Source organism: Colletotrichum truncatum, assembly GCF_014235925.2.
Source record: "Colletotrichum truncatum strain CMES1059 chromosome Unknown Contig_0016, whole genome shotgun sequence".
NCBI classification, from domain to species: Eukaryota; Fungi; Ascomycota; class Sordariomycetes; order Glomerellales; family Glomerellaceae; genus Colletotrichum; species Colletotrichum truncatum.
The window spans coordinates 252,487-273,174 of NW_027222413.1; the positions used below are offsets into that span (position 1 = coordinate 252,487).

At 47.0% G+C, this 20,688-nt stretch overlaps 8 protein-coding genes across 8 annotated transcripts; 2 read left to right on the forward strand and 6 right to left on the reverse strand.

Annotated features, from left to right (window-relative positions):
* Positions 1–3,288: 3,288 nt before the first annotated feature.
* Positions 3,289–4,555, reverse strand: CTRU02_215487 (indoleamine-dioxygenase; the record flags this gene model as incomplete). The annotated part of the gene is made up of 2 exons (XM_036723811.1): positions 3,289–4,230; positions 4,277–4,555. The coding sequence occupies 2 exons, from the start codon at positions 4,553–4,555 to the stop codon at positions 3,289–3,291; spliced, it is 1,221 nt and encodes a 406-aa protein (XP_036584494.1).
* An 862-nt stretch (positions 4,556–5,417) lies between these two features.
* CTRU02_215488 (Initiation-specific alpha-1,6-mannosyltransferase 2) lies at positions 5,418–6,357 on the reverse strand (the record flags this gene model as incomplete). The annotated part of the gene is made up of 2 exons (XM_036723810.2): positions 5,418–6,120; positions 6,176–6,357. 2 exons carry the CDS (start codon positions 6,355–6,357, stop codon positions 5,418–5,420), a joined length of 885 nt encoding a protein of 294 aa, XP_036584493.2.
* A 1,878-nt stretch (positions 6,358–8,235) lies between these two features.
* CTRU02_215489 (uncharacterized protein) lies at positions 8,236–9,006 on the reverse strand (the record flags this gene model as incomplete). Its single annotated transcript, XM_036723809.1, has 2 exons — positions 8,236–8,832; positions 8,890–9,006. 2 exons carry the CDS (start codon positions 9,004–9,006, stop codon positions 8,236–8,238), a joined length of 714 nt encoding a protein of 237 aa, XP_036584492.1.
* A 1,046-nt stretch (positions 9,007–10,052) lies between these two features.
* Positions 10,053–10,592, reverse strand: CTRU02_215490 (uncharacterized protein; the record flags this gene model as incomplete). The annotated part of the gene is made up of 1 exon (XM_036723808.1): positions 10,053–10,592. The coding sequence occupies one exon, from the start codon at positions 10,590–10,592 to the stop codon at positions 10,053–10,055; it is 540 nt and encodes a 179-aa protein (XP_036584491.1).
* Positions 10,593–11,711: 1,119 nt separating this feature from the next.
* On the reverse strand, positions 11,712–12,905 carry CTRU02_215491 (uncharacterized protein; the record flags this gene model as incomplete). Its single annotated transcript, XM_036723807.1, has 1 exon — positions 11,712–12,905. The coding sequence occupies one exon, from the start codon at positions 12,903–12,905 to the stop codon at positions 11,712–11,714; it is 1,194 nt and encodes a 397-aa protein (XP_036584490.1).
* Positions 12,906–14,670: 1,765 nt separating this feature from the next.
* On the reverse strand, positions 14,671–16,471 carry CTRU02_215492 (major facilitator superfamily transporter (efflux pump antibiotic resistance); the record flags this gene model as incomplete). Its single annotated transcript, XM_036723806.1, has 4 exons — positions 14,671–15,411; positions 15,460–15,895; positions 15,957–16,270; positions 16,319–16,471. 4 exons carry the CDS (start codon positions 16,469–16,471, stop codon positions 14,671–14,673), a joined length of 1,644 nt encoding a protein of 547 aa, XP_036584489.1.
* Positions 16,472–17,094: 623 nt separating this feature from the next.
* On the forward strand, positions 17,095–17,211 carry CTRU02_215493 (uncharacterized protein; the record flags this gene model as incomplete). The annotated part of the gene is made up of 1 exon (XM_036723805.1): positions 17,095–17,211. The coding sequence occupies one exon, from the start codon at positions 17,095–17,097 to the stop codon at positions 17,209–17,211; it is 117 nt and encodes a 38-aa protein (XP_036584488.1).
* Positions 17,212–18,489: 1,278 nt separating this feature from the next.
* On the forward strand, positions 18,490–19,479 carry CTRU02_215494 (uncharacterized protein; the record flags this gene model as incomplete). The annotated part of the gene is made up of 1 exon (XM_036723804.1): positions 18,490–19,479. The coding sequence occupies one exon, from the start codon at positions 18,490–18,492 to the stop codon at positions 19,477–19,479; it is 990 nt and encodes a 329-aa protein (XP_036584487.1).
* Between the last annotated feature and the right edge of the window lie 1,209 nt (positions 19,480–20,688).

A 20,688-nucleotide genomic window follows, 5' to 3' on the forward strand; every position in this document is an offset into this window, starting at 1 on the left:
GAAAGCCAGTTTCGGCTCGAGCAGGCTTCCCTTACCTCTTATACACACTCCCTTGGATAGCATTATTTAGTCTGATGGGGCAGAATCCATCTAATACGGGATAGAAGTAGTGATTTGTACTGTACTATACATACAGTACTGTAACGTTGGCTAATGTCTTACCTGTATTGCTACCTCAGATATAAATTTTTGAAGAGCATATGCTCAAGTTCTCCCGCTATCTGTCTATCCCCTGCCTCACCCTCGCATTTCATGTATAACAGGGATGCCCCTATCATATAATAACTTTGTGAACGCCGATAAGTCGAAGTCATAGGTACCGCGTGTTGTGGCAACTCGAACGGATGCGAACCATTCCATACCATTCTGAGGAATTTGACAGCAGCCTCCTTGCAATCGTTGAGATAGTATGAACAGGCCAGCTCCCTTGCCAGCTCAAGAAGCCGTTCTTGAAGTTGCCAGGTAGCAAGAACCGACCATGCAGCAGTGAAGGCTTCTTCCACTTGGACCCTTGGTATAAAGCAGCGATTGACCGCAAAATCCAGCTGGTCTAACAAACTTTGGAGCTCACAGGGGCTCCAGCTAGCCAACATTTTGGCTAAGATGCTATTGCAAACAACACGACCATAAGTCCTAAACAAATGATAAAACTTTCGGGAGGTTCCGACAACACTGGCCAGGGTTGTGAAATCTTCGATGCGAAGGAGGAGTTCTAGAAATATGTCGTTGTGAAGTTTCTGTATCGGCGCGATTGAGTGATTGGTAGTATTTTTGCTCATTCTTGGTCGATTTAAACGGCGAGGAGGGCGGCAGCCAGGGAGATAACGTTTGTAGAAGACCAGTTTGAAGGCGATCGAGCGGAAGTGACGGACTTAGTGTGAGACACCCAAAGTAATAGCAAGAGGGATGAAGACGAGCGCCCAAAATGTTTTTATAGCAGAACGGAATAGTTTGGCATTCTTCAGTAGGTATCGACAATCGTTGGGATCGACAGTCTCCCAAGTCATCAGGATGCCACCACCTGTTACTGGGTCATCAGTTGCCGACTTCCCTGTGGTCAGATAATTCCAGGCGTCATATGGAATATCAAAAGCGCCGCCGGATTTATCAATATGAATGAGTAGAACGCTCCGCTCCCCGTTAGATACCTTGACACAGATGTCATTGTAGCCGACAGGTCTAGGCCAGTGGGCAACGCGGTTCGTATCAATCATACAGCCCAAAACACCAACGAAGGAGGAGGACAGGTGGGGTCATGCAGGCAGAGCCAGCATCATCCGGGATCGGACCACATGTGCTGGAGGCCTAGACCAACTAGGGAAGAGGAACCGGGCGGACAGGGTATTGTGAAGACTAGATTCGCTCAAACGGAGATAAAAATAGTGGCAGCCAGTAATTGGCAACCGGTAATGAGGAGGCATCACCGAAAGCTCGGGAATAGACGATGGGGGATGAGGGTCTGTCGGTTCAGTTGCGGCTGGACACAGCTACTGGAAGCACTCCATAACGACCTACCTGGCGCCACCCGCACCCTTGCGAGGATAGATGTTTATTGATGGCAAAGTTAAAGTGGCAGGGAGATATCCCCCTTGCCATGCCTCTTGCATGCCGGTCACGTGATAACCGGCCGAAGTAGTAATCGGAGTGGTTAGGGTGTCATAGCGCCCTAACTACCCGGATTTCTGACTATTGCAACAGATATGCTCTGGTGTGAATTGCTTGCCACATTTACCACCAATCCCGTTAATATTGTAATCATACGCCATTACCATCTCTGTACAAAGCCTCGCCCATTGCCATTTTCTTGGTAATACGTGGTCAACACAGCTATATGAATAGACGGCACTAAAGCGTGAGATCTGAAACTTATTTTACGATACAAGCTTTCTCTAATGCCCCTGTCCACGTGCCTAATTTTCCACCATGCATATACTTCGTATGATGTCTGAAATCATCCAACTTGTCATGAATCACTTTCTTTCTGTCGCATTCTTTTGATCTGTGCTTATCAAAAAAATGAAAGTAACCCGTCTGGCGTTTCCATTTTTCCGTGTAGTAAAACTTGCCACAGTAACCACATATATAGGCCTCCTCTTCGTCCACAGTATCTTTGTGAAATGTTTGGATCCAACTTATGGCCGAGCAGCTCCAGCCTTTGGATTTGAGTTGTGAATTTGTTTTAGTTTCATATTCTCTACGATGTGTTATTACACTCTCTCACCCCCCAGCTCTAAAAGGCCAGACTTACTCGTCGCTGTCGCCTGTAAGATCTATCACAGTGCGCTTGTCAGATGAACCATTTTCCGTCTGTTCATCGCAAAGTGTTGAGTTGTCACTACAGTTGTGTCTTGGTCTCGGAGGTGGGTGGCTGTAATCGTGCTCGGTATAAGTAATTTTGTCAGAGACTGGCAACGCACTCGTTGTAGGGCTGCATAAGTATGCGTTGGTTTGTTTGTTCAGTTTTCTCTTTAGTTCAAGAACAACGGGGTCGTCAAATAAAGTTTTCTCGGGCAACGAGTTCCCGACTGGAACTTTAGTACTAGAGAAAAGGGTTAGGGATGCATAATCAAGAACAGAAGGATTTCAGAAGTTAGCGGGGATTGGAATTGGTTAGGATTTACCTGGAAGAGGATGCTTCCATTTCTTTGAGACTACCGGCCCCGAAAGTGTGATGTTGTGTGGGTGACCTTAAGAGTTCTGATACTTCAAGGACAAACAACCCGGAATCAGCATTTATATAAGAAGCCCAAGAAGGTCAATCGGCTTATCTGTGCCTATGCCCCTGATATTTTTCTCACATCGGTCCACATCGACATACTCCTCGAGATGGCGAATCAGAATCCGATCCAGATAAGGTAGGAGTTTAATCACGTGGGAAGAGTTAGATTTGATTGATCGCTCCCTTCTGACGGCTCGTTCTATAACACCTGGTTGCTCATCCGGGCCGTTGTGCGGACCTGGCTTTGTGAAGTGGAGAAGGTATCAATGACTGAGATTGACGCCGCAGAAAGCGCCGGTTGTTGTGCTAGCCGGGACTTAGGTAGATGAGGCCAAGAATATGCGCATCGTCACCCCTATATATCAGTTCGGAAACGACGAATAGGACAATACTTCCGTATCAACAGTTTCGCGCTGACTATCCTCGGCTCTCTAGGTGGCCCACCATGGAGGCATTGACGTGGCTCCTTTTCTACAAACGTATCTACCCTTCGCTCCATACCCCTATTCACACCCGTCTTCAACACACATTCCGTATGCCCTTCGTTCCGTCACCACAACCGTCGATAACTAAGCAGCACAGTCCCCGTCTCTGCCTCCTAAACTGAAGCCTTCGTTGCCTGTCAGTTCTGTTTCGTTTCTTGACTGCTTTAGAAAGGGCATGAGCAAAGTGTTGCCTGTGCCACGAAGCCCCTCGCTTCCCTGATGCTTATCGCCACTCTGCTGGGAGGGTATGGTGATATATCGAGCCACAACGACCAAGTGTTTGTCTCTCAAACTCGTCATTTGAGTAATCAACCGTCTAAAAGCAGTCAATAGTTCTCCCTGATCCGTGTCTTCGCTTGACATGACATGTGTTTTGAGGCTGGTGTCACGAGAGACGAGGTCAAGGAATCGCCGATGCGGCCCCGGCATGTATTCCATCATCTCCTGGAAAAAGCTACCGCCGCCAAAGTGGTTTGAGCCATGTTCAATGCCTAGTGTGATATCGAGAAACCGGAAAAGAGAGCTTTGTCCATTGCTCCCTCCTCTGAACCGTTTCCAGCTTCTACTACCTTTTCCCTCGGCATAGTACACGCCGTTTGGAAGATGAAATGGGTCATACGTCCCCTGCAGAAAAGGCCGGATCTGATGGTAGAACACGTCTGGGTCGCACTTGTCATACATGCGGCCTAAAACGCTGCACAGTCCATCGATATGGTTTGCCAGTCGATGCATACCGTCTTTAGCAGTCAGATAATCCTTGTTTCGCATGCTTTGAATGGTGGAGAGCATGAGAGGAATTATCTGATTACCCCTTTCCTCAATAGCTATGGACACGGCGTAGAACCACGCTTCATCGATCGTACCGGTAAATGTGTAGTGGATCCTGATATCATCTAGTTCGAAGCTGCCGGTTTTGGTGCTTGTGAAATTCCATAAGGTTAAAGCAGCATATGTAGTGACTGGAGGTACTTCCAAAAACACAGAGATCTCAAGGAGAGGTATCGTCAGAGTAGGAGGCAATACCTGAACACAATAAGCATGTTTCTTGTTCCCAAGCGACGGACTGGCGTACTTCTTTCGGCGGAGTAGAACTCCAGATGTAAGCATGGGACAAGAAGCAAAGAACGACGTATGCGCGTCGAAATTCCGCTTCGCCTCTCAACTTCTCTATGTTAAGAAGCGGGAGGGTTCTGACCACTGACTGAATGCTCTTTGATCTGATCAATGCCGGCAGCTGCTTGATCAAGTGGTCCCATGGTTGGTAAATTGGGTCGGAAAATTCTTCCGCAGAAGGTTCGAAGGGAAGAAAGCCGTGGGAAACATCGAAAAAGATTGCAGGTTGTGATGCCATTGCCGTACAGTTGTTAGAATTTAGAGTAAAATTGACGTTGTTCAGTTAGGTTCATTGTCGTGGGTTATCGGGGACAAAGATATGACCGTGATGGCTTCCAATTATTCTTCTCGTCACTCTCCTAATGTATTAGTCTTAACTTGGGACAATATTGGCGGTAACTTTTTCCAAATTTTGTTGGTATCGCTCGATCCAAAAGCTATTTCGGCACCTGACAACCTTGATCATGAAACACAACTTTCAACTTATTAGTGAACAGAGTGTCGGCCGACTTTGACCACACTTAGAAGTTGACGCCATTTGCGACTCTTAGAGAATTTCTTTGGGAGAGTGGGTCTCTCGGCGTCCTTTTGCATGGTGAGGGAGCCAAAACTGGCTCCGATGTCAACCCGGGTTCTAAGGGCGCTCCGGATTGAGTGTTTGTCAGAGTGGAGACTGGCACTGAAGTTGTGGGTCATCTCGGAACTGAATTCCATCGTCAGTGTCGGAAGCCCGCCCAGCTCATCGGCCTAGATGTTTGGAAGATATCGCCGTCAATAGCAACTCACATGGTGCTGATACAGATTAAGATCACCGAAATGCGCATCCTGTGATAAGAACTTCCGCGCCAGATTCCTTGGTAGACGATAGGATCCGTTGCGATCCTTCGCATTTTTTTCAGCTCTTCTTGCCAGATTAGATCGGCTGCTTGCCAGGACGATGTGTCGATGAATCCCCTGTACGAGTCTTCGTAGAGACACGGAGCAGGTGGACTGGAATTGAGAAAAAAAATACAATTCAAATGGTCTTACAACTGTAACAAAACACGCTCGTATGCCTTGAAACCCGAGGGATATACGGAGTAGTGATGGAACACATGAGATCATATCGAGCGGGTATCTTCTCTCCAAGAACCTTCGAATAAATGTTTCACCAGCGCGTTATCAGGAATGCTTCCATCATTAGTACTGCCTGAATGTCGCTGACCCATTCCAAACCCATCAATTGGCAGAACCAAAACGTCACCATATAGCCTTGGTGCCTCTAAGTAAGAGAGATTCCTAATGTCTGTTAATTCTTCGTCAATTCCTTGCAGATGCTCCCAGACTACATCCGTCCAAGCCGCTGGGCCTGTTGAGTTCATGACCTCTAAGCTGGTAGGTTTCCAAGTTGACCCAAATTCTTTTGCCTTGTTTTTTTCTACTAGCTCAGCGGTGGAACGGCTAATACGTGCTAATATTTTCTGAAAAACGGGATGGCCGGGCGCGGCAGCAATTGTCCACTGACAGAACTGTAGCGGGTGTAGCATGCCAGACCAGATGGTACCTTCACGCTGATCAAACTCGATACCGACAACAAGCCTCGTCAGTCCACGAAGGTGGTAGGGCACCCACTGATCAATCGGTTTAAGGGGGACGGTATCAGTATCCGTGTAAGTTCCGCCTTCTACGGCGAGGAGCAGGTACCGCAGAAGATCTGATTTCATTGCAACGTTGGGGAGGGAGTTGTATGTTGTTAACACTGTTGGGTCATGCGTAAAGCAGCGCTTGATAAAGGACTTGCTTCCAGTTTCGCCTAAGAGCATGCTAATCACATGTCGATTAGAAGAGGAGTGAGAATATCAACTTTGGAGGCACTCACTATGGATAATCAACGTTCAAGGCTAGCCACATTGTTGTCTCCTTTAGCTTTTCGGGCGTGAAAAAAGTATTTTTGGTGCCATCTCTGGGTAACATAATCTGCCAGATCTTCCTGGGGATTGGGCTTTCCGCGTGCGGCTCTGTCCAGTCTGATCGGGCTGAGCTTACGCTGTGCTTTGCCATGCACCCAGCGCTGTTGAGCTGTGTGATATTTCCCTTGATGGGAAAGACATTAGAAAGCCAGAGAACAGACAGCAAAATGAATAGAGATTTTGCCAAGGCTCGGGGCATATACCGCGGCCATAGCAGAACAAGATAAATACGCTTCTTCAACACAAAGCCGATAACATCCTCAAACTTGATTGTCATCGTTTTCTATTGACTATGTCTGTTAATAATGTTTTCGTTTAAAACATAAATATAAGGTAGAACTTTATAGCCTACTTTGGAAAAGGGATCAAGAGGAAATATCAGTAAGTAAGTTGCCTGTTTAAACCTGGCGCAATTGATAAGTGGTTATGCTGCTATAGTACTGTACGCAATACAGTACTTAGTTTTACGACGAAATTTACTTGTAAATTGATAGAAAGTCTAGATGGCATTAAAATAGATCGAGAAATCCGAAACTAGCTTTTAAGCTTAATGGCGTTCCTTCCATCTTCAGCTCTCAACTTTGCAAACCTTGGAACTTTGAAATATCCCAACGTTCAACCGAAAATGCCCATCACTCTTGACAACATTTCATTCTACACGACCGCAACTCAAATTGTGCGTCAATCAGCAGCCAGAAGCTCAGTAAGACAGACTTTACCCAATGAGACCACAAGCCATAGTGACAGAAGGCCAATCGTGTCATCCCGGTGACTTCCATAGGCAACTTTCCCCGACAAAGTCACAACAGAAGATATGGGCTATCTACTGGTCGAACACTGCCCAGCGTCAGGCATTGTGATGGGGATAATCACCGCTAGAGGTAGGCACTGGTGGGCTTTAGAGACGAATGCGAGGGTCAAAGTATGAGATATAGAGCGGCTTGGAGCAACGTTCAGCCGTTCGTAATGAGTGACTAGAAGCCACCACGTTGCAGCTTGGTTTAAACCCACTTTTAGATGATTATTAATCAAGTAAAAGAGGAAGAAATTTGGTGGCTGTCGGTTTTAATGTCGATCTATCTTCTTCGTAAGTGATCAAAAGAAATTGGAACTTCGCGGTACCAGTCAACGGATCCAGCTCCCAAGCAATTTTAAAGTAGCCATATGCTGAAGAAACAGAATTGAATATATAACCTCCATTTGCTTGAAGACAATGTTGAATTCAACGATGTACAGTTATGTGCAAATCCATCTTCCTCTTTGAACTCGAACACGTTCTCTATTAAATCAGAATGGCGATCTACTAGACTCTATGAGCATGGCAGACGCTTGATTATGTGCCTCAATCTCGTACTACCACTTCCACTACTGGCTGATGAGCACATGCAGATGGGAGAGGATAGCTAAGATTGCGGCTTGGGAAGAGGCTATGAAGTGAACCAATTGATACATAATCTTTGCCGCTTTGTGTGACGGATCGGATAACTTTGCCGCTCCAATCCAGCACCAAACGGCTAGTTCTGAATAAGTTCCTTGCAGCGTATCGCAGGAGGCCGTAATAAACTCAATGGAAAGTAATTTATCCAGCTATTATCGGCTGACCGGATCATGGAAGGGTTGAGTCTAGGTTTAGGTGATGTAGGTGTACCGGCGGTGCGATAGACAGTTGAGCCCATTAAATGCTGGAGATGTGTATTCTTAATAAGCATTACCCTTTACTAACATTGTAGAAGCTAGATCATAAACGTGTATGCATTTATCTGCAATTTATAACATGCTGTTTATTCCCTAACTAGGACTAGCATCAGGCTCAACATCTGGTGTACCTAGAATCCTAAGGTCTTTGTTCAATTAGAACCACATATTTGTAGAAAAGTAATTCAAGTCATATTTTTTCAAATCATACTCACAAGGATTCAACTTCTTAACAACGAATATACTTAGACATCCTTGCTATCTACTTATCTGGTTAAAAAAACATATACGCCAGGGTCATGCCGCACATGCATACACCAACGACGAGATTCCCGATCGACGTCTCGAACACATCACCTCGCTCTGTCCGAGCTTTGAGTAGGTCCCCCACAGTTCGAGATGCTTCGCATATCAACACAGTGAACACTGTTAACGTAAGATATAGAACTGTGGCAACAATGTTCAATCCCAGGGCTGCGAATCTAAGTGGTCTGAATTTGAGGCTTGCGAGTAGTGATATCGCAGAGATTAAGACCAGACCTAGTCCAACCGACAGAATAGTCTCAAAATTCGGGCTTTTGTTTACAAATCCTTCAAGCTCCCGGATCTTTTCGGCAGAAGGGACGAATACAGCCAGACTCTCGCCCAGTTGAAACCCGGAACCCGGAATCGCTGTGCATTCGGATCCTATGCAGGCAAATTTTGTCCCTATTGAGATGCTGGACGGAAGGCTTTCCGTTATCAAAGACTCGCCCGCAGCAATAGCAGATGTTGCGAGGCTCGAAGCTGCACTCTTAATGACGGTTGCAACGGCGCCTACGGAGTCGACGATGTCTGGGACAGGCACGAACCGCTTTTCCTGGTCACGCAACTGTCTTTGTAATGAGAACCATACCGCATCTTGCCTGCTGTGTCGGGGCTTACTTACTAAGATCTGCACTATGCCTTGCTTCTCATTGTCCTCGTCGCGTAAGACCTTAATGGTAAGGTATAAGACTACTCCGACGAAGACGACATGAAAGAATATTATAACCTTAGAAATCATAATGGTGATTTTGGAATTCGATGTAAGTTGTCTGGAGCTTAGTTTCAAATCAGCTTAGGCTAGAGTTGTAGATAAGCAATCTCTGGTAGCACGTGACTATTGCATCGGAGCCCGGATGTAGTTAGATATCAACAGCGGATTTTTGCTCCAAGAACAGAAAATACATAAGGACCTGCCTTCCTTGGTTACTGCTCTACGGTAGGTTTTCAAAGCCAGCGAAAATAAAACAAAACCAAAAAGATACTCTTTCCAGCATGGAGATCTGGGGAGCCGCGAAGATCATCACGGCCGACTTAGACTCTTCACCTGTCGCGCACCAATCTGTATCAAGCGCCGACTGCTTATGCGCTTGTCCCACTCCCTCGATTACAACGCAACCACCTCCAACACTATTTCCTGCTATCCAGCTTGGCCCAGTAAGCTCCAGTGTGGTAACGGAGACTACGCTACCTGCCGAGGTGACCCGAGAGCCTGCCAGTTTTGGGTTCGGTATATCAAGCCTCGGTATCGAAACAGGCATATGGAATCGATCTAGTGCAACGGCAAGCCCGTCATGGACGTACAACACACCCACAGCCCCTAGCCCCTCTAGGATTGTCAGTAGCGGCTCACAACGGCATGGCAAGGGCTTTACTGTTTTGCTTGCGCTTGTTCCGGTTTTTGTAAGCGCTGCATTGCTGTGACCGACATTCATGTACGGGAAAGAGGCTGCTGGATAGAGAGAGCGTGCGGCCACTGACGATCGAGAGTATGTTTGGAGCTTGCAAGCTTATTCACAATACAGATGTGAGGCGAGGACGCAGGTTTACTTGATCCTTCACTTTAACAATATGATACAATAAACCGGGTATTACTAGCAACCGCTATATGATTAGCAATTAACTATGGGAAAGGAAGGAAGTCTTAGATATATGTATAAACACCTAAGCCTACATCTATATTACTCTAGGGGTGGATCTACTGTAGTGATCTAAGCTTAAAGGAAGAAAGAGAATCATACATACCATTTGCGGCTTTTCCGCAGTTTCAGCGCAGGCTGTACGCAATCAGGGTTGCAGAGAGCGTAAGCGGTATACAAACGTCGCTCGGGTTCCGCCCCGCTGCTTGTGCCTCCTGCGTGGTTCCTTCGCCCGCGCTTTCCCCCCGGGCATAGCTCTTAGTAGTTTAACACCAGATTGGCTGAGGAGAATACGTGGTGGATAGTAGACACGTATAGAACCGACTGTCTTTCGCACAACTAGGGCGCCTTCCTTGTTAAATTGAACTCCGACCCAGAACTGGAGCTCCTGTCGAGACTTCATTTCCTCCAGTTGTTCTTGTATTGATGTTTTCTCGGCCTTATCCATCAGGCCTTGAAGTAATGACCCTACAAAGGCATAGCTGGGTGATCGGAGTGGTGGTCGAGGTGACGCATTCGTTATCTTAAACGACCTTCCAGTGAACGGCTGCGACTCATTCCATATTGCCCTCAGGAATTCGACGGCAGCCTCTTCGTTACCGTCGATACAGTAGGACCAAGCCAAAGCCCTTGCTAGTGGATAGAGCGTTTCCTCTAATTGCCGAGTTGAAAAGATCGGCCACGACATAATGAAGGCCTCTTTAGCATAGACTGTTGGTATAAAGCAGCGGTGAACTGCAAATGCCAGTTACTGATACAAATCCCACACGTTGTAACCGCGGACCTTGGCGCATATGTTGGTCGAGATGCTTCTGATAATTACAGCACAGTATTTCTCATAAATCTTGTAGAAAGGCTTGAAAGCTTCGACAGCAGCAGCTAGGTCCACGAAATCTTCCATACGTTCGAGAATCATCAGCAGGATTTCGTAAGGAAGTCTCTATATAGGTGTACCGCGCTGATACGTGACGCATATCCTCCTTTCTCCCCGTCGCTTGAAGCTGCATCGCGTGCGAGATGGTTTGCCAAACAGCATTTTGTTTTGAAGACGATCAACAGAAAAGAATGGAATAAGTCAAGATGGGAAGATGAAAAACCACAGGTAGCAAAACCGAGAGTTGTAAGGAGTCTTATAGGAGAACCGACACCCGGTGCTGCGGAGATACTCTGCAGATATTTGTCAGACAATAATGTGGATTTATAGCGACCAGAAGGCAGTGGATGGGCCGTGTTATCAGCTCGTGTCTAGACCGCCTGTGAGCGAGTCATCGTCGGCGTGTCGGATATCCCGCGACAAAATATCTATCCGACACTATATAGTACAGTATCGCCGCTGTGGTTGCATGCGCCTCTTTCGTACTCTGCACGAAAAGTAAAAGTTTGTCGCGGTGAGCTCACCTAAAGTGGATTCGGTGATAACGTGATGTTCCGAGCTTGGTTTTTGACAAAGACGGGGTTCCTTAGGGAATTGGGTTTTGGGGCCTTTAGTGGACTAAAAGTGGCTCCTGTTAGGCGCTTCGGTGACACGGGCACCTTAGGCAGTAACTTAATTTATAATACCCTTAACGCTTAATGGCGGAAGCGGAACCTGGTTTTTATTACAGTTACCCTAGACACAGATTTTGGATGGTGAATGTATCAATGCTGGTGCTGGAACACATATATCACACACACGTCATGATAGATACGCCCAATAGCTAGCTGCTGGAGGTTCTCAGAACGACACATGCTATATTCGACCGTATTCTATTGTAATGACTGCCATGATACCCTTTGCCTCCCCCCTGTACAACCGTTTGTTGAAAGTTTACCTGACGATGTACGCCTCAGCTGGCTTTTTCTGACAGAAACATTCTTCCATATGTTCCTTCGTTACTGGAAAACCCCCATTGCCATAGAATTCTTGCGTTGCGCTTCCACCTGCGGGAACACGATCAATCTCGGGCTCAATTGATCCGAGCATTATTTTCTGCCCAAGAAAGGGCCCCGGGCCATGCGTAAGGAGCGCATTACAGTCCAAATGCAAATGGTCGATTATGTCGCCGCCTCGTTGCCCAAGGCCGTCTAGGATGTTCCACTGCCCACCGCCTCTGCTGCTGGTCGTGCCAAGCGAGATCAACTGGATCGTATATAGATCGTGGCGCATAGCCTTTCCAAACTCGTTTACTTCCTCGGACAAAATGTCGAAAACAGTTTTAAGGTGTCTTTTGATATTGGTAAGGGTGATGTTCGGAATTTCGTCTGGGACAAAACTAATAGCTACTGTCGGCGCAGCGCCAGTCTCGCTGGTGAGGCTAGCGTAGGCGACACGTGTTTGCAGAATAAATTGCGCCTGTAGCTTGGAGATTCCTTCCGCGGTAACAGTAGGCGCTTGATCACATATCTCGTCTTTCCTCATTAGAAACTCGTCTAGAGGCCATTCTTGGGTAAAGCGGGATAGAGCAGCTACCAGCTCCGGCTCAACCTGGCTTTTAGCGTCTGAGTCGCCTATCTCCCGGCTATGCCGTATCTTGTTGATTGCTGCATCAATGCGTTCCTCGCTTGTGAGGATTCTGGCAGTACCACGACTAGAAGTTGGATGAGGCCGTCGGCAGTCCCACATAGAGACGAGGTCTGACGCGAAATCTGCCGCCAGCATATCCATATAGAGCTGCTGTTCTTTTGCTGCTTCTGGGTCATGGTCTGCGTCTGACGAGTAGTCCAAGCATTTAACCAAGACATTCAACCCATGAATACTCGCAAGTTGTAATATGTGTTTCAAGGTTACCTCCTGGGCGATAGATTGTTGTTTAGTAAGAAGGTTGTTATTAATAGTGTATATAACGTATCTGAAATTGCGAGACTTTTCTCCGTGAATCTGCCAGGGTCGCAGCACGCGGCAGGATTCGTTGTGCTCATTGAACGGATAGATGGCATGTGGTAAGTTGCTAGGAATGTCTGCGGCGCGGAACAAATCTGGCTCGGCGTCATTTGTCAAAGATTTAGAGAAACAGCTGCCCATTATGTTGTGTGTATAATATCCCGAAAGAGTGCGGGATGCGAAACAAGAAGTAATACTGTATACTAACTTGTGTACATATGGAAAATGGTCACACGGCTTCTTCTCCTATTTGCCTTATCCTGGACGCCACACAGCATATATACTGTGCCGAGTGCATTACCAAATAGCTTGGACTGTTTAGGGTAGAACCGTCTACTGTCAGAAACCAAGATCCATATTTGGCTGAACTGCCAAGTATGTAAGCGAAGAGTTGCTAGCATGTCTACTGTATCTTTGGAGCGACATTTTAAGCTTTGTGAATTAATAACTTGATTGTCTAGTATATTTGCAATGGCTAAGTATAGGAGCCAGAGAGCCCACTTCGTGTCGATAGATGGATGGCCACAAATACCGACAGATATTGCTTACGAGGTGATAGCATGAGGACGTAGCACAAATGCCATTGGCACCCTGAAAACACCTAGAGCCAGACTCCGCACAACTGTAGAAACGCAGATTGATGCCATCGCTTCATTTCATAAAGATATTAATAGGTTGAGCAGTAACTGGATGCAAGCAGCAAAACCCGGTGTTACCCAAGAGAGTCCTTTTCTTGGGAGCGATGTGTCCAGGGCGGCAAACCTTGTTTAGGATTCTTGGCCGTAAGCATTCAGCGAGGATCCACAAAGCATTAACTCGGTCCGATTAAATCCGGAGCACATCTGTATGAGCTTCGAAGTATATGTTTCAGGGAGCATGGGGTTGCATCAACAGATTTCAGGTTACTATGAAACGAGCTATAGCTAGGTACTTTCTTCAGGAGACATAGTCTGCACATGCCTCCTAGTAGCGATAAAAATCTTATAGAAATGCAGTGAAGTCGAATAGACTACCGGTGCGAACAAATTTCTAAACCTACTTTGTAATTTTGCTGCAATTCAGGTGTCACTAGTATGGCATGGCATTTGATCATAGCTATGACACGGACTGCAGTTGCCATAATATCCCATAGGGACCGGAGGCACCGGACTTTTATGTAAACCTCAAGTCCTCGAATAGAAGCACTTGAACGTTCGTCTTCCCTGTATTTCTTGGCGTTAACGTTGTGAACATAAAGCTGGCAGCCTCAATTATTCATGAGACAACGTAAGTGGAACCTAACGGACACACCGAAACGACCAGGAAACCAACGTCGTTCCAGTTGGTGGACACACCTGTTGAGACATTTCTCTGCTTGAACTTAGACGGTGACTCCTCAGACGGTGACTTCAACTTTGATATGCGTTCACAGCAACTTCACAACGGTGAGGCGTTCTGGTCTTGTTCGCAATAGAAATACTAATGCAGCCTCAACTGGCTGCAGCCTGTCCTGTGCTCAGAAACCAAAGATCCCCACATGCAATCAAGACCAAATCATAATCACAGCCGTATAGTCAATACATACATATATCAATGGATTATTGAGAGAGAAAATGCAATCCACTACGGAGTTAGGCCAGACTGTGTTCTATGGGAGCTATTGGAATTTGAATGAGAAAGCGATTAGGCGTATATTGTGAAACGGAAACGCTCCCCAACATCGCAGTTCTTAAGCGGGCATGTAGAATGTTAACTTGCCCAACATAATACTAACAACGGCTTCTCTTAGTGGCTTGCAAATGATTCAAAAAAGGATGATAGTGATTAACCATTAAGTTCAAGTTGTCGTCTCACTACCTACTAAGATATGAGGACCTATAGGTCAGAACCTGATTTCATCACGGTTTTTCTTTTCTGCCTGTTGTTATCAGGCAGCCTCTGCTACTCCTAAAACCCTTTTCCCGCTATTTTGTAGCTTCTGTTCCGTAGTCACAAACTGATTCAAGTGGTACCTCTTAACCCACATACTCACGAACAAAGCAGCCCCTGATAACCCAACGTAAAGGCAAGACACTCCGCGTAGCCCGAGAATACACGCGTCCAGGATTTCCGCTCTGGCACTGCTATCTATAACGACTTGCAAGAGTTCTGCCACATTTACCTGGCTCTTCGCCTCGTGGTTTCCCGGCAGGCCATCCATGTCCAGATTGAGTAAAAAGACATTTTGGAAGGTGGAGCCACCAATACCGACGCCTACTGCCATACCGAACTGCCTTAAGAATGCGTACATTGCAGTTGCGATGCCTTCGTTCGGCTCAGTGCCCCTTACGGTGGCGACACTGCTAAAAGCAGCCTGAGAGGCGGCGGTGGTTTGGGCGTTGAGAACGGCTCCATGACCCAACCCAAGGAGCACGAGCGTTGTGGCCCAGACACTCGCTGGCGTATTCGCATCCCAAAGAATCGTCAAACCGGTTGCTATGGTCGTTAACATCCAGCCAGCCCATATTGGGTATTGGCAATTTTCGGTTCGAGTTATAAAGAAGCCAGTCGCGATAGAGCCTGGCATGAGTGTGAACATCACGGGGAGAAGCGCGAGACCAGTATTGACAGGCGAGAACCCTTTAACAAGGATAAAGAATTGAGGAATATAATAAAGCTGGCCATATAGCTATTTGGGTCAGCGTGCTGTTTCCTTGTGCAGATTTACTCAACCTACTAAAAGCCCTTGGACGGCTCCGCAAATGTAGACAGCGATGGGGCTCGGACCCCAAAACAAATTGCGATTGAGGAACGGTTTCTGCGTTACTCGGGTCTCATAGACGAGAGTCGAAACAAAACCAGCTATGCCGAGGCATAATGGTGCTAGTGTGCCGACGCTATTCCAGGGAGACTGTATGCCGCCACCGGAAATGGCAACGAGAAAAAGGGTGGAAGAACTTATGAATAAGACGCCACCAGCCCAGTCGATCATGGCCAGCTTCTCATGTGTTGTTTTCGAGCGTGGCTTGACGTTTACCTTCCATGGCACGAGGACCATACCGACAGCGCAGAAGGGAAACATGATATAGAATACCCAGCGCCAAGTGGTATGTTGAGCAATGACGCCGCCGATGATTGGGCCCAAACAATTTCCCAAGGCCCACGCTCCGAGTCTAGAATAATTCTACATGAGATGCGTCCATTAACTTCATCCTAAGGGCGAAGATTACTCACATTATTCCGTACCATTTCGGCCGGATACTTTGAGAGACTAAGTCCGTGTAAATGACGATGCTTAGCATCATAATGCCAGCTCCGCCAATACCTTGCAGAGAACGTCCAGTAAGCATTTGAGCAATGGTGTCAGATAGGCAGCAGATGATTGTGCCGATTGTGAAGAAAGCTACGGACACCGTCAGACACGGTTTACGGCCGAAAGCCTCGCTCAGGTCGGCTATAAAGAGCATCGCGACAGCATTAGCCAGCAGGTAGGAGGTGCCTATCCAAAAGCCTCCGCTAGTATTGGTCTCTAAACCTTTGACAATTTCCTGCGAGAAGTTAGCATACAATAGTCGACATCAGGAACATCAACATACAGGCAGGGACGTAACGATAACGCAGGCATCAAGAGCTACCATCAGAGATAAAACGGCGAGAATTCCCATGACGATGAGCTTTTCGCAGCCGACCTCACTATCAGGGCCGGCTTGGTTTGGAGGTTCCTCCTTGCGGCTATCCTGGCAGTTCATGATCGGATGACTTGAGATCGGAGGAGAGAGTGATGTTCAGAATAACTGTATTGTAGTGAAAGATTAAGATACTGTACTGTACATATGTACTTCCAAACGGAGAACAAGCTCTTGTTATAAGCCATCTGGTTTCTGGGAAAGAAAACATCATTAATCGGCAGAACGTCGCTCCGCAAAGAGCCATTTACTGCTCACTAAGCGTCAGTTCAGGCGCTCCACCCTTATTTCGATGCAAACCGCGGCGCAAAAATGCGGTCTTTTTAGGCTATCGGGCGTGTCTGATAAAAGAGTCTGTCGGCGTGACGTGCTCGTATGACGTGCTTATACTGGTTGAAGGAGCCTTGTGTAATGCATTTCCGAAAGCGTCGCGCAGCCAGGCTATTAAGCTGACTATTTTTGTCGGCTTTGCTGTTCTATTCCCGGTCGTCGCTCTCAGGTCGCTCGCCCGAATCTAATATGCCAAAAGGCTTTTGGGTCGATGATTACATCATGATCCTAGGTGCTGATACCTGCTGGGAACTGTACGGTCATTCTTAAGGTACATGGACTTGATAATCTCTCATAAGGATTGAAGGAATGTTAACTAACTTAAGCTGTTGTACGTCGGTTTACTGCTTTATGCGATGATTCAGGCTGTGGTGAAGTTTTCCATCGTGCCCTTCTTGGTGCGAATCTTTCCGTTGATCTCGTTTCGAAGGCTTGCTCGCGCTCTCGCACTACTGATTATTCTACAGGCATAGCCTTTCTAATAGCCAACGCCGTCCAGTGTTTACATGTTGACTCTATTTGGGATCGCGACACCATCGATCGCAGTTGTGTCAACCTCCCAGCCGTTGAATAAAGCAATAGTGCTCTAGCAATAGCTGACAACACTGCAGTGCTCATTTTACCTGTCACCTTAGCAGCAGAGCAGTATTGTGCTCTTACTGTGGAGTTAGATTGATCTCTAGCAAAAGTCAAAATCTAATCAATCAGAAAAAACCTCCAGTCATTACAGTATGTATTATTGAGGGTTTTAGAGGGTGAAACTGCTTTCATTACCACCCGTTGGTACAGTACAGTACGAGTTTTCACTGTATTGAATTCAGCTCTTGTAAGTGCCGGTAGCCGGGCCTAATGTGGCATATCTTCAATCTCTATCTAACAGTTCTCTTCCTCCGGCGGCGGCTTTCTCCGGCTACAGGTATGATCCGATTTTGAGAGCTGGGAAGGGGAACTCTCTCTAAATTTAGCTGTTTGCATGATATGGTTTGAGGCATAATTGTGCTTGACTCAGAAACAGATGCCTGTGATGCAAAAGGGCTTCCCAACCGGAATGGTGACGCGGCATCCTTTGTAGGTATAAACTCCACCCTGTGTCTATTCACTTCTTGCAATCTCTGAAGAAAAATGCTAGATGAGGAAGGAGAAACAGGATTGGTTACGGGCGAAAGCGGCGTGGTTGCCAACTGAGGATAGTACAACACATCCTCGTAAACATCAGCCATTGTTCGTTCTAACTGCACAAACGTAGATTCGGTCTTGAAATCCATGATATAACTCATTTCAGCATAGCCTTGCTGCAAGAAGCCGCTGGGACTGTCCACATTATATAACATATGGCGTGAGTGGGTTGCAAGAACCACTTTTGGAATCTGTATTCTGCTGCTTAACTACTGTATTGTACAGTATGCTATTGTAAAGACCGAAATCAGTGTCCAGATTCTAAGATTTAACGACTTATAGCACAGACCAGCTAGCCTTGTGGCGCATGTAGTGGGGCAAGTCGGCCTTGTATCTATCTTCAACATGCCTAACAGAGATAGCGTTCTTGGCTCCTCGTGCAAGGTGGGCCCTGCCAGATTGTACCTGACCCACTGGTAGATTGTACCTGATCTAGCCGAAGATCTTGTTCTGGCCTCTGTTCAGAGTGGGCCTGTGAGTCATACGCAGGGACGAAGAGGAGCGAGTCAATCTGGCCGTTCTGCGTCCTGCATCCTGCATCCGACGAGCCGGAGCTGGCTTCTCTGCGTCTCGTTATGGCTCCCCGACTGCCTGTCTGGAAGCATGCACAAATCGAGGGTTTGCTTCGTCGTGGAACTGAATATGCTGTGATAGCTGAACATGTTGGCTGCAGTGACCGCGCTGTGCGCAGAATAGAAGCGAAACTTAAACGGTTCGGAACCACGACGTCGCCTCCAACCCGTGTTGGCCGCTATGGCAAGATCGACCCCTTCATGCGAGCGGCGCTCCGCGAGGAGCTAGCGAATAACACGTCTATGTACCGAGACGAGATGATAAAATTTATTCGCGAGAAGTTCGGGGTCGAAGTATCTCCCACCACGATGTCTAGAACCTTGAAGTCCATTGGATGGTCAAGGAAGGTCAATGGCCGCGTAGCCCAACAACGGGATTTGGACCTTCGAGACTTCTATATGTATAGAGTCTCTGAGTATAAATCGTATCAACTCGTATTTATCGACGAGTCGGGCTGCGATAAGCGGACTGGCCACCGTCGGTACGGATGGGCGCCGGTAGGTGTAACGCCCGTCCAGGTTGCTCGCTTTAGCCGCGAGCAGAGGTTCCAGGTTCTCGCAGCGTATACACAGAACGGCGTAAAGCTTGCTCGAGTCTACTCGGGCTCAACCGATGCTAGCACATATGAGAACTTTATCGAGCAGCTCCTGTGCCACTGCGGGCGGTGGCCGGAGCCGAACTCGGTCCTGGTGATGGACAATGCCTCCATTCACCACTCTGACAGGATTAAGGAACTGTGTGCCAACGCAGGAGTCCGCTTGTGCTACCTTTCACCGTATTCGCCCGACTTTAATCCCATTGAGGAGTATTTTGCAGAGCTAAAGGCGTACATTAAACGTCTACGGCCCCAGTACGCCGACCTGTACGAGAAGGATTTCATGGCCTTCGTAAAAATATGTGTAGATGCAGTGGGGGTTCGAAGGGAAAGTGCTGAGGGGCATTTTCGTCACTCTGGGATTTCCATCGAGTATCCTCCGAAGTCAACGCCTTAATATTATTGCAGTATATACCGGGAGTAAATATCACAGGCCTTGATCTAAGGGGTTAACACTATGAGCTCGACTCTAACACTTCGTTCGCCTGCCAGGGCGGAATTCAGCTGGATAGAGTATATCTAAATAGTTACTCTAGAGGAGTTTAATTATTTCATCCTTACAGTTTTGACCGCTTGACCATCCGGTACAGTGTTCGTAATCCCATTCAAATTCATGATCCCATTCATTATGCCAATAAAAATCATCAATCTCATCTCTTCTGATTGCAAGAAGCCCAACTCGTCGAAATCCGTCAGACTTTTGCGTTAGGATTAGGCCAAGAAGTTCTACTCCATTGGCACTCTTCATTGATCTCACTGGAAAGAAAAGTACCTCTTCAAGACACAAGTCTTGCCGATCATCAAGACAATAAACTGTCCCGGCACCGGGCATGAGTTCCAGAGCAAAGTCTCCGACGTTTCGGAGTGCTTGCAACTTTAGTAATAGTCCCGATGCAAGAATGTGTCCACCTTTTAGTTGTCCCGTCACATCGTTAGTTGTAGATTCGATCTTAATGGTAGACACTTTAAACAGAGGAGGTCCCCAGCTATAATCACGATGTCCACGGGCAAAATGAACCCGGCCTTCAATAGAGGCCCAAGACCATGATGGTGCTAGGAAATTTTAGCCATACTTCGTACAGAATAAGTAGGATATTGACTAACCGCGGTAACATTCGACTCTTGTCGAGTTTCGCCAGTCTCCTTGCCGCCCATTTTCCACGTACCATAGGAGATCAAAGGTCAAGTTTCGCTCCCATAGCCCAGCGACATAGTTGCCACCAATTACAGATTTCATTGCTTTAGCAACCCCAGACACCGCTACCAATTTATCTGTAGCTTCTGTTAGGTTGCATACCGTGAACTGTTCAACGACTCTCGCCCAAGGATCGTATCGACTGTAAGGCTCAGTGATTTCTGTCGCCCAGGCCTTGGAGCAGAGCTCTGAATCCTCGTCAATATCGTCGTGACCGAAACTTGCGTCTTTTCCTAAGCCTTGAGGAAACACCTCGCAGGCTTTGAGCTCCCGACACTCCCAAAACAACTGAGTGTTGAATGACAAAGTGCGAGGACTGAGTAGGCGTTCTTGAAGGACCCAGCCACGGCGATTCAACGGTGTTTTGGTTACACCCAAATACCATAAATCGCTATAGACGCAGTAATATGT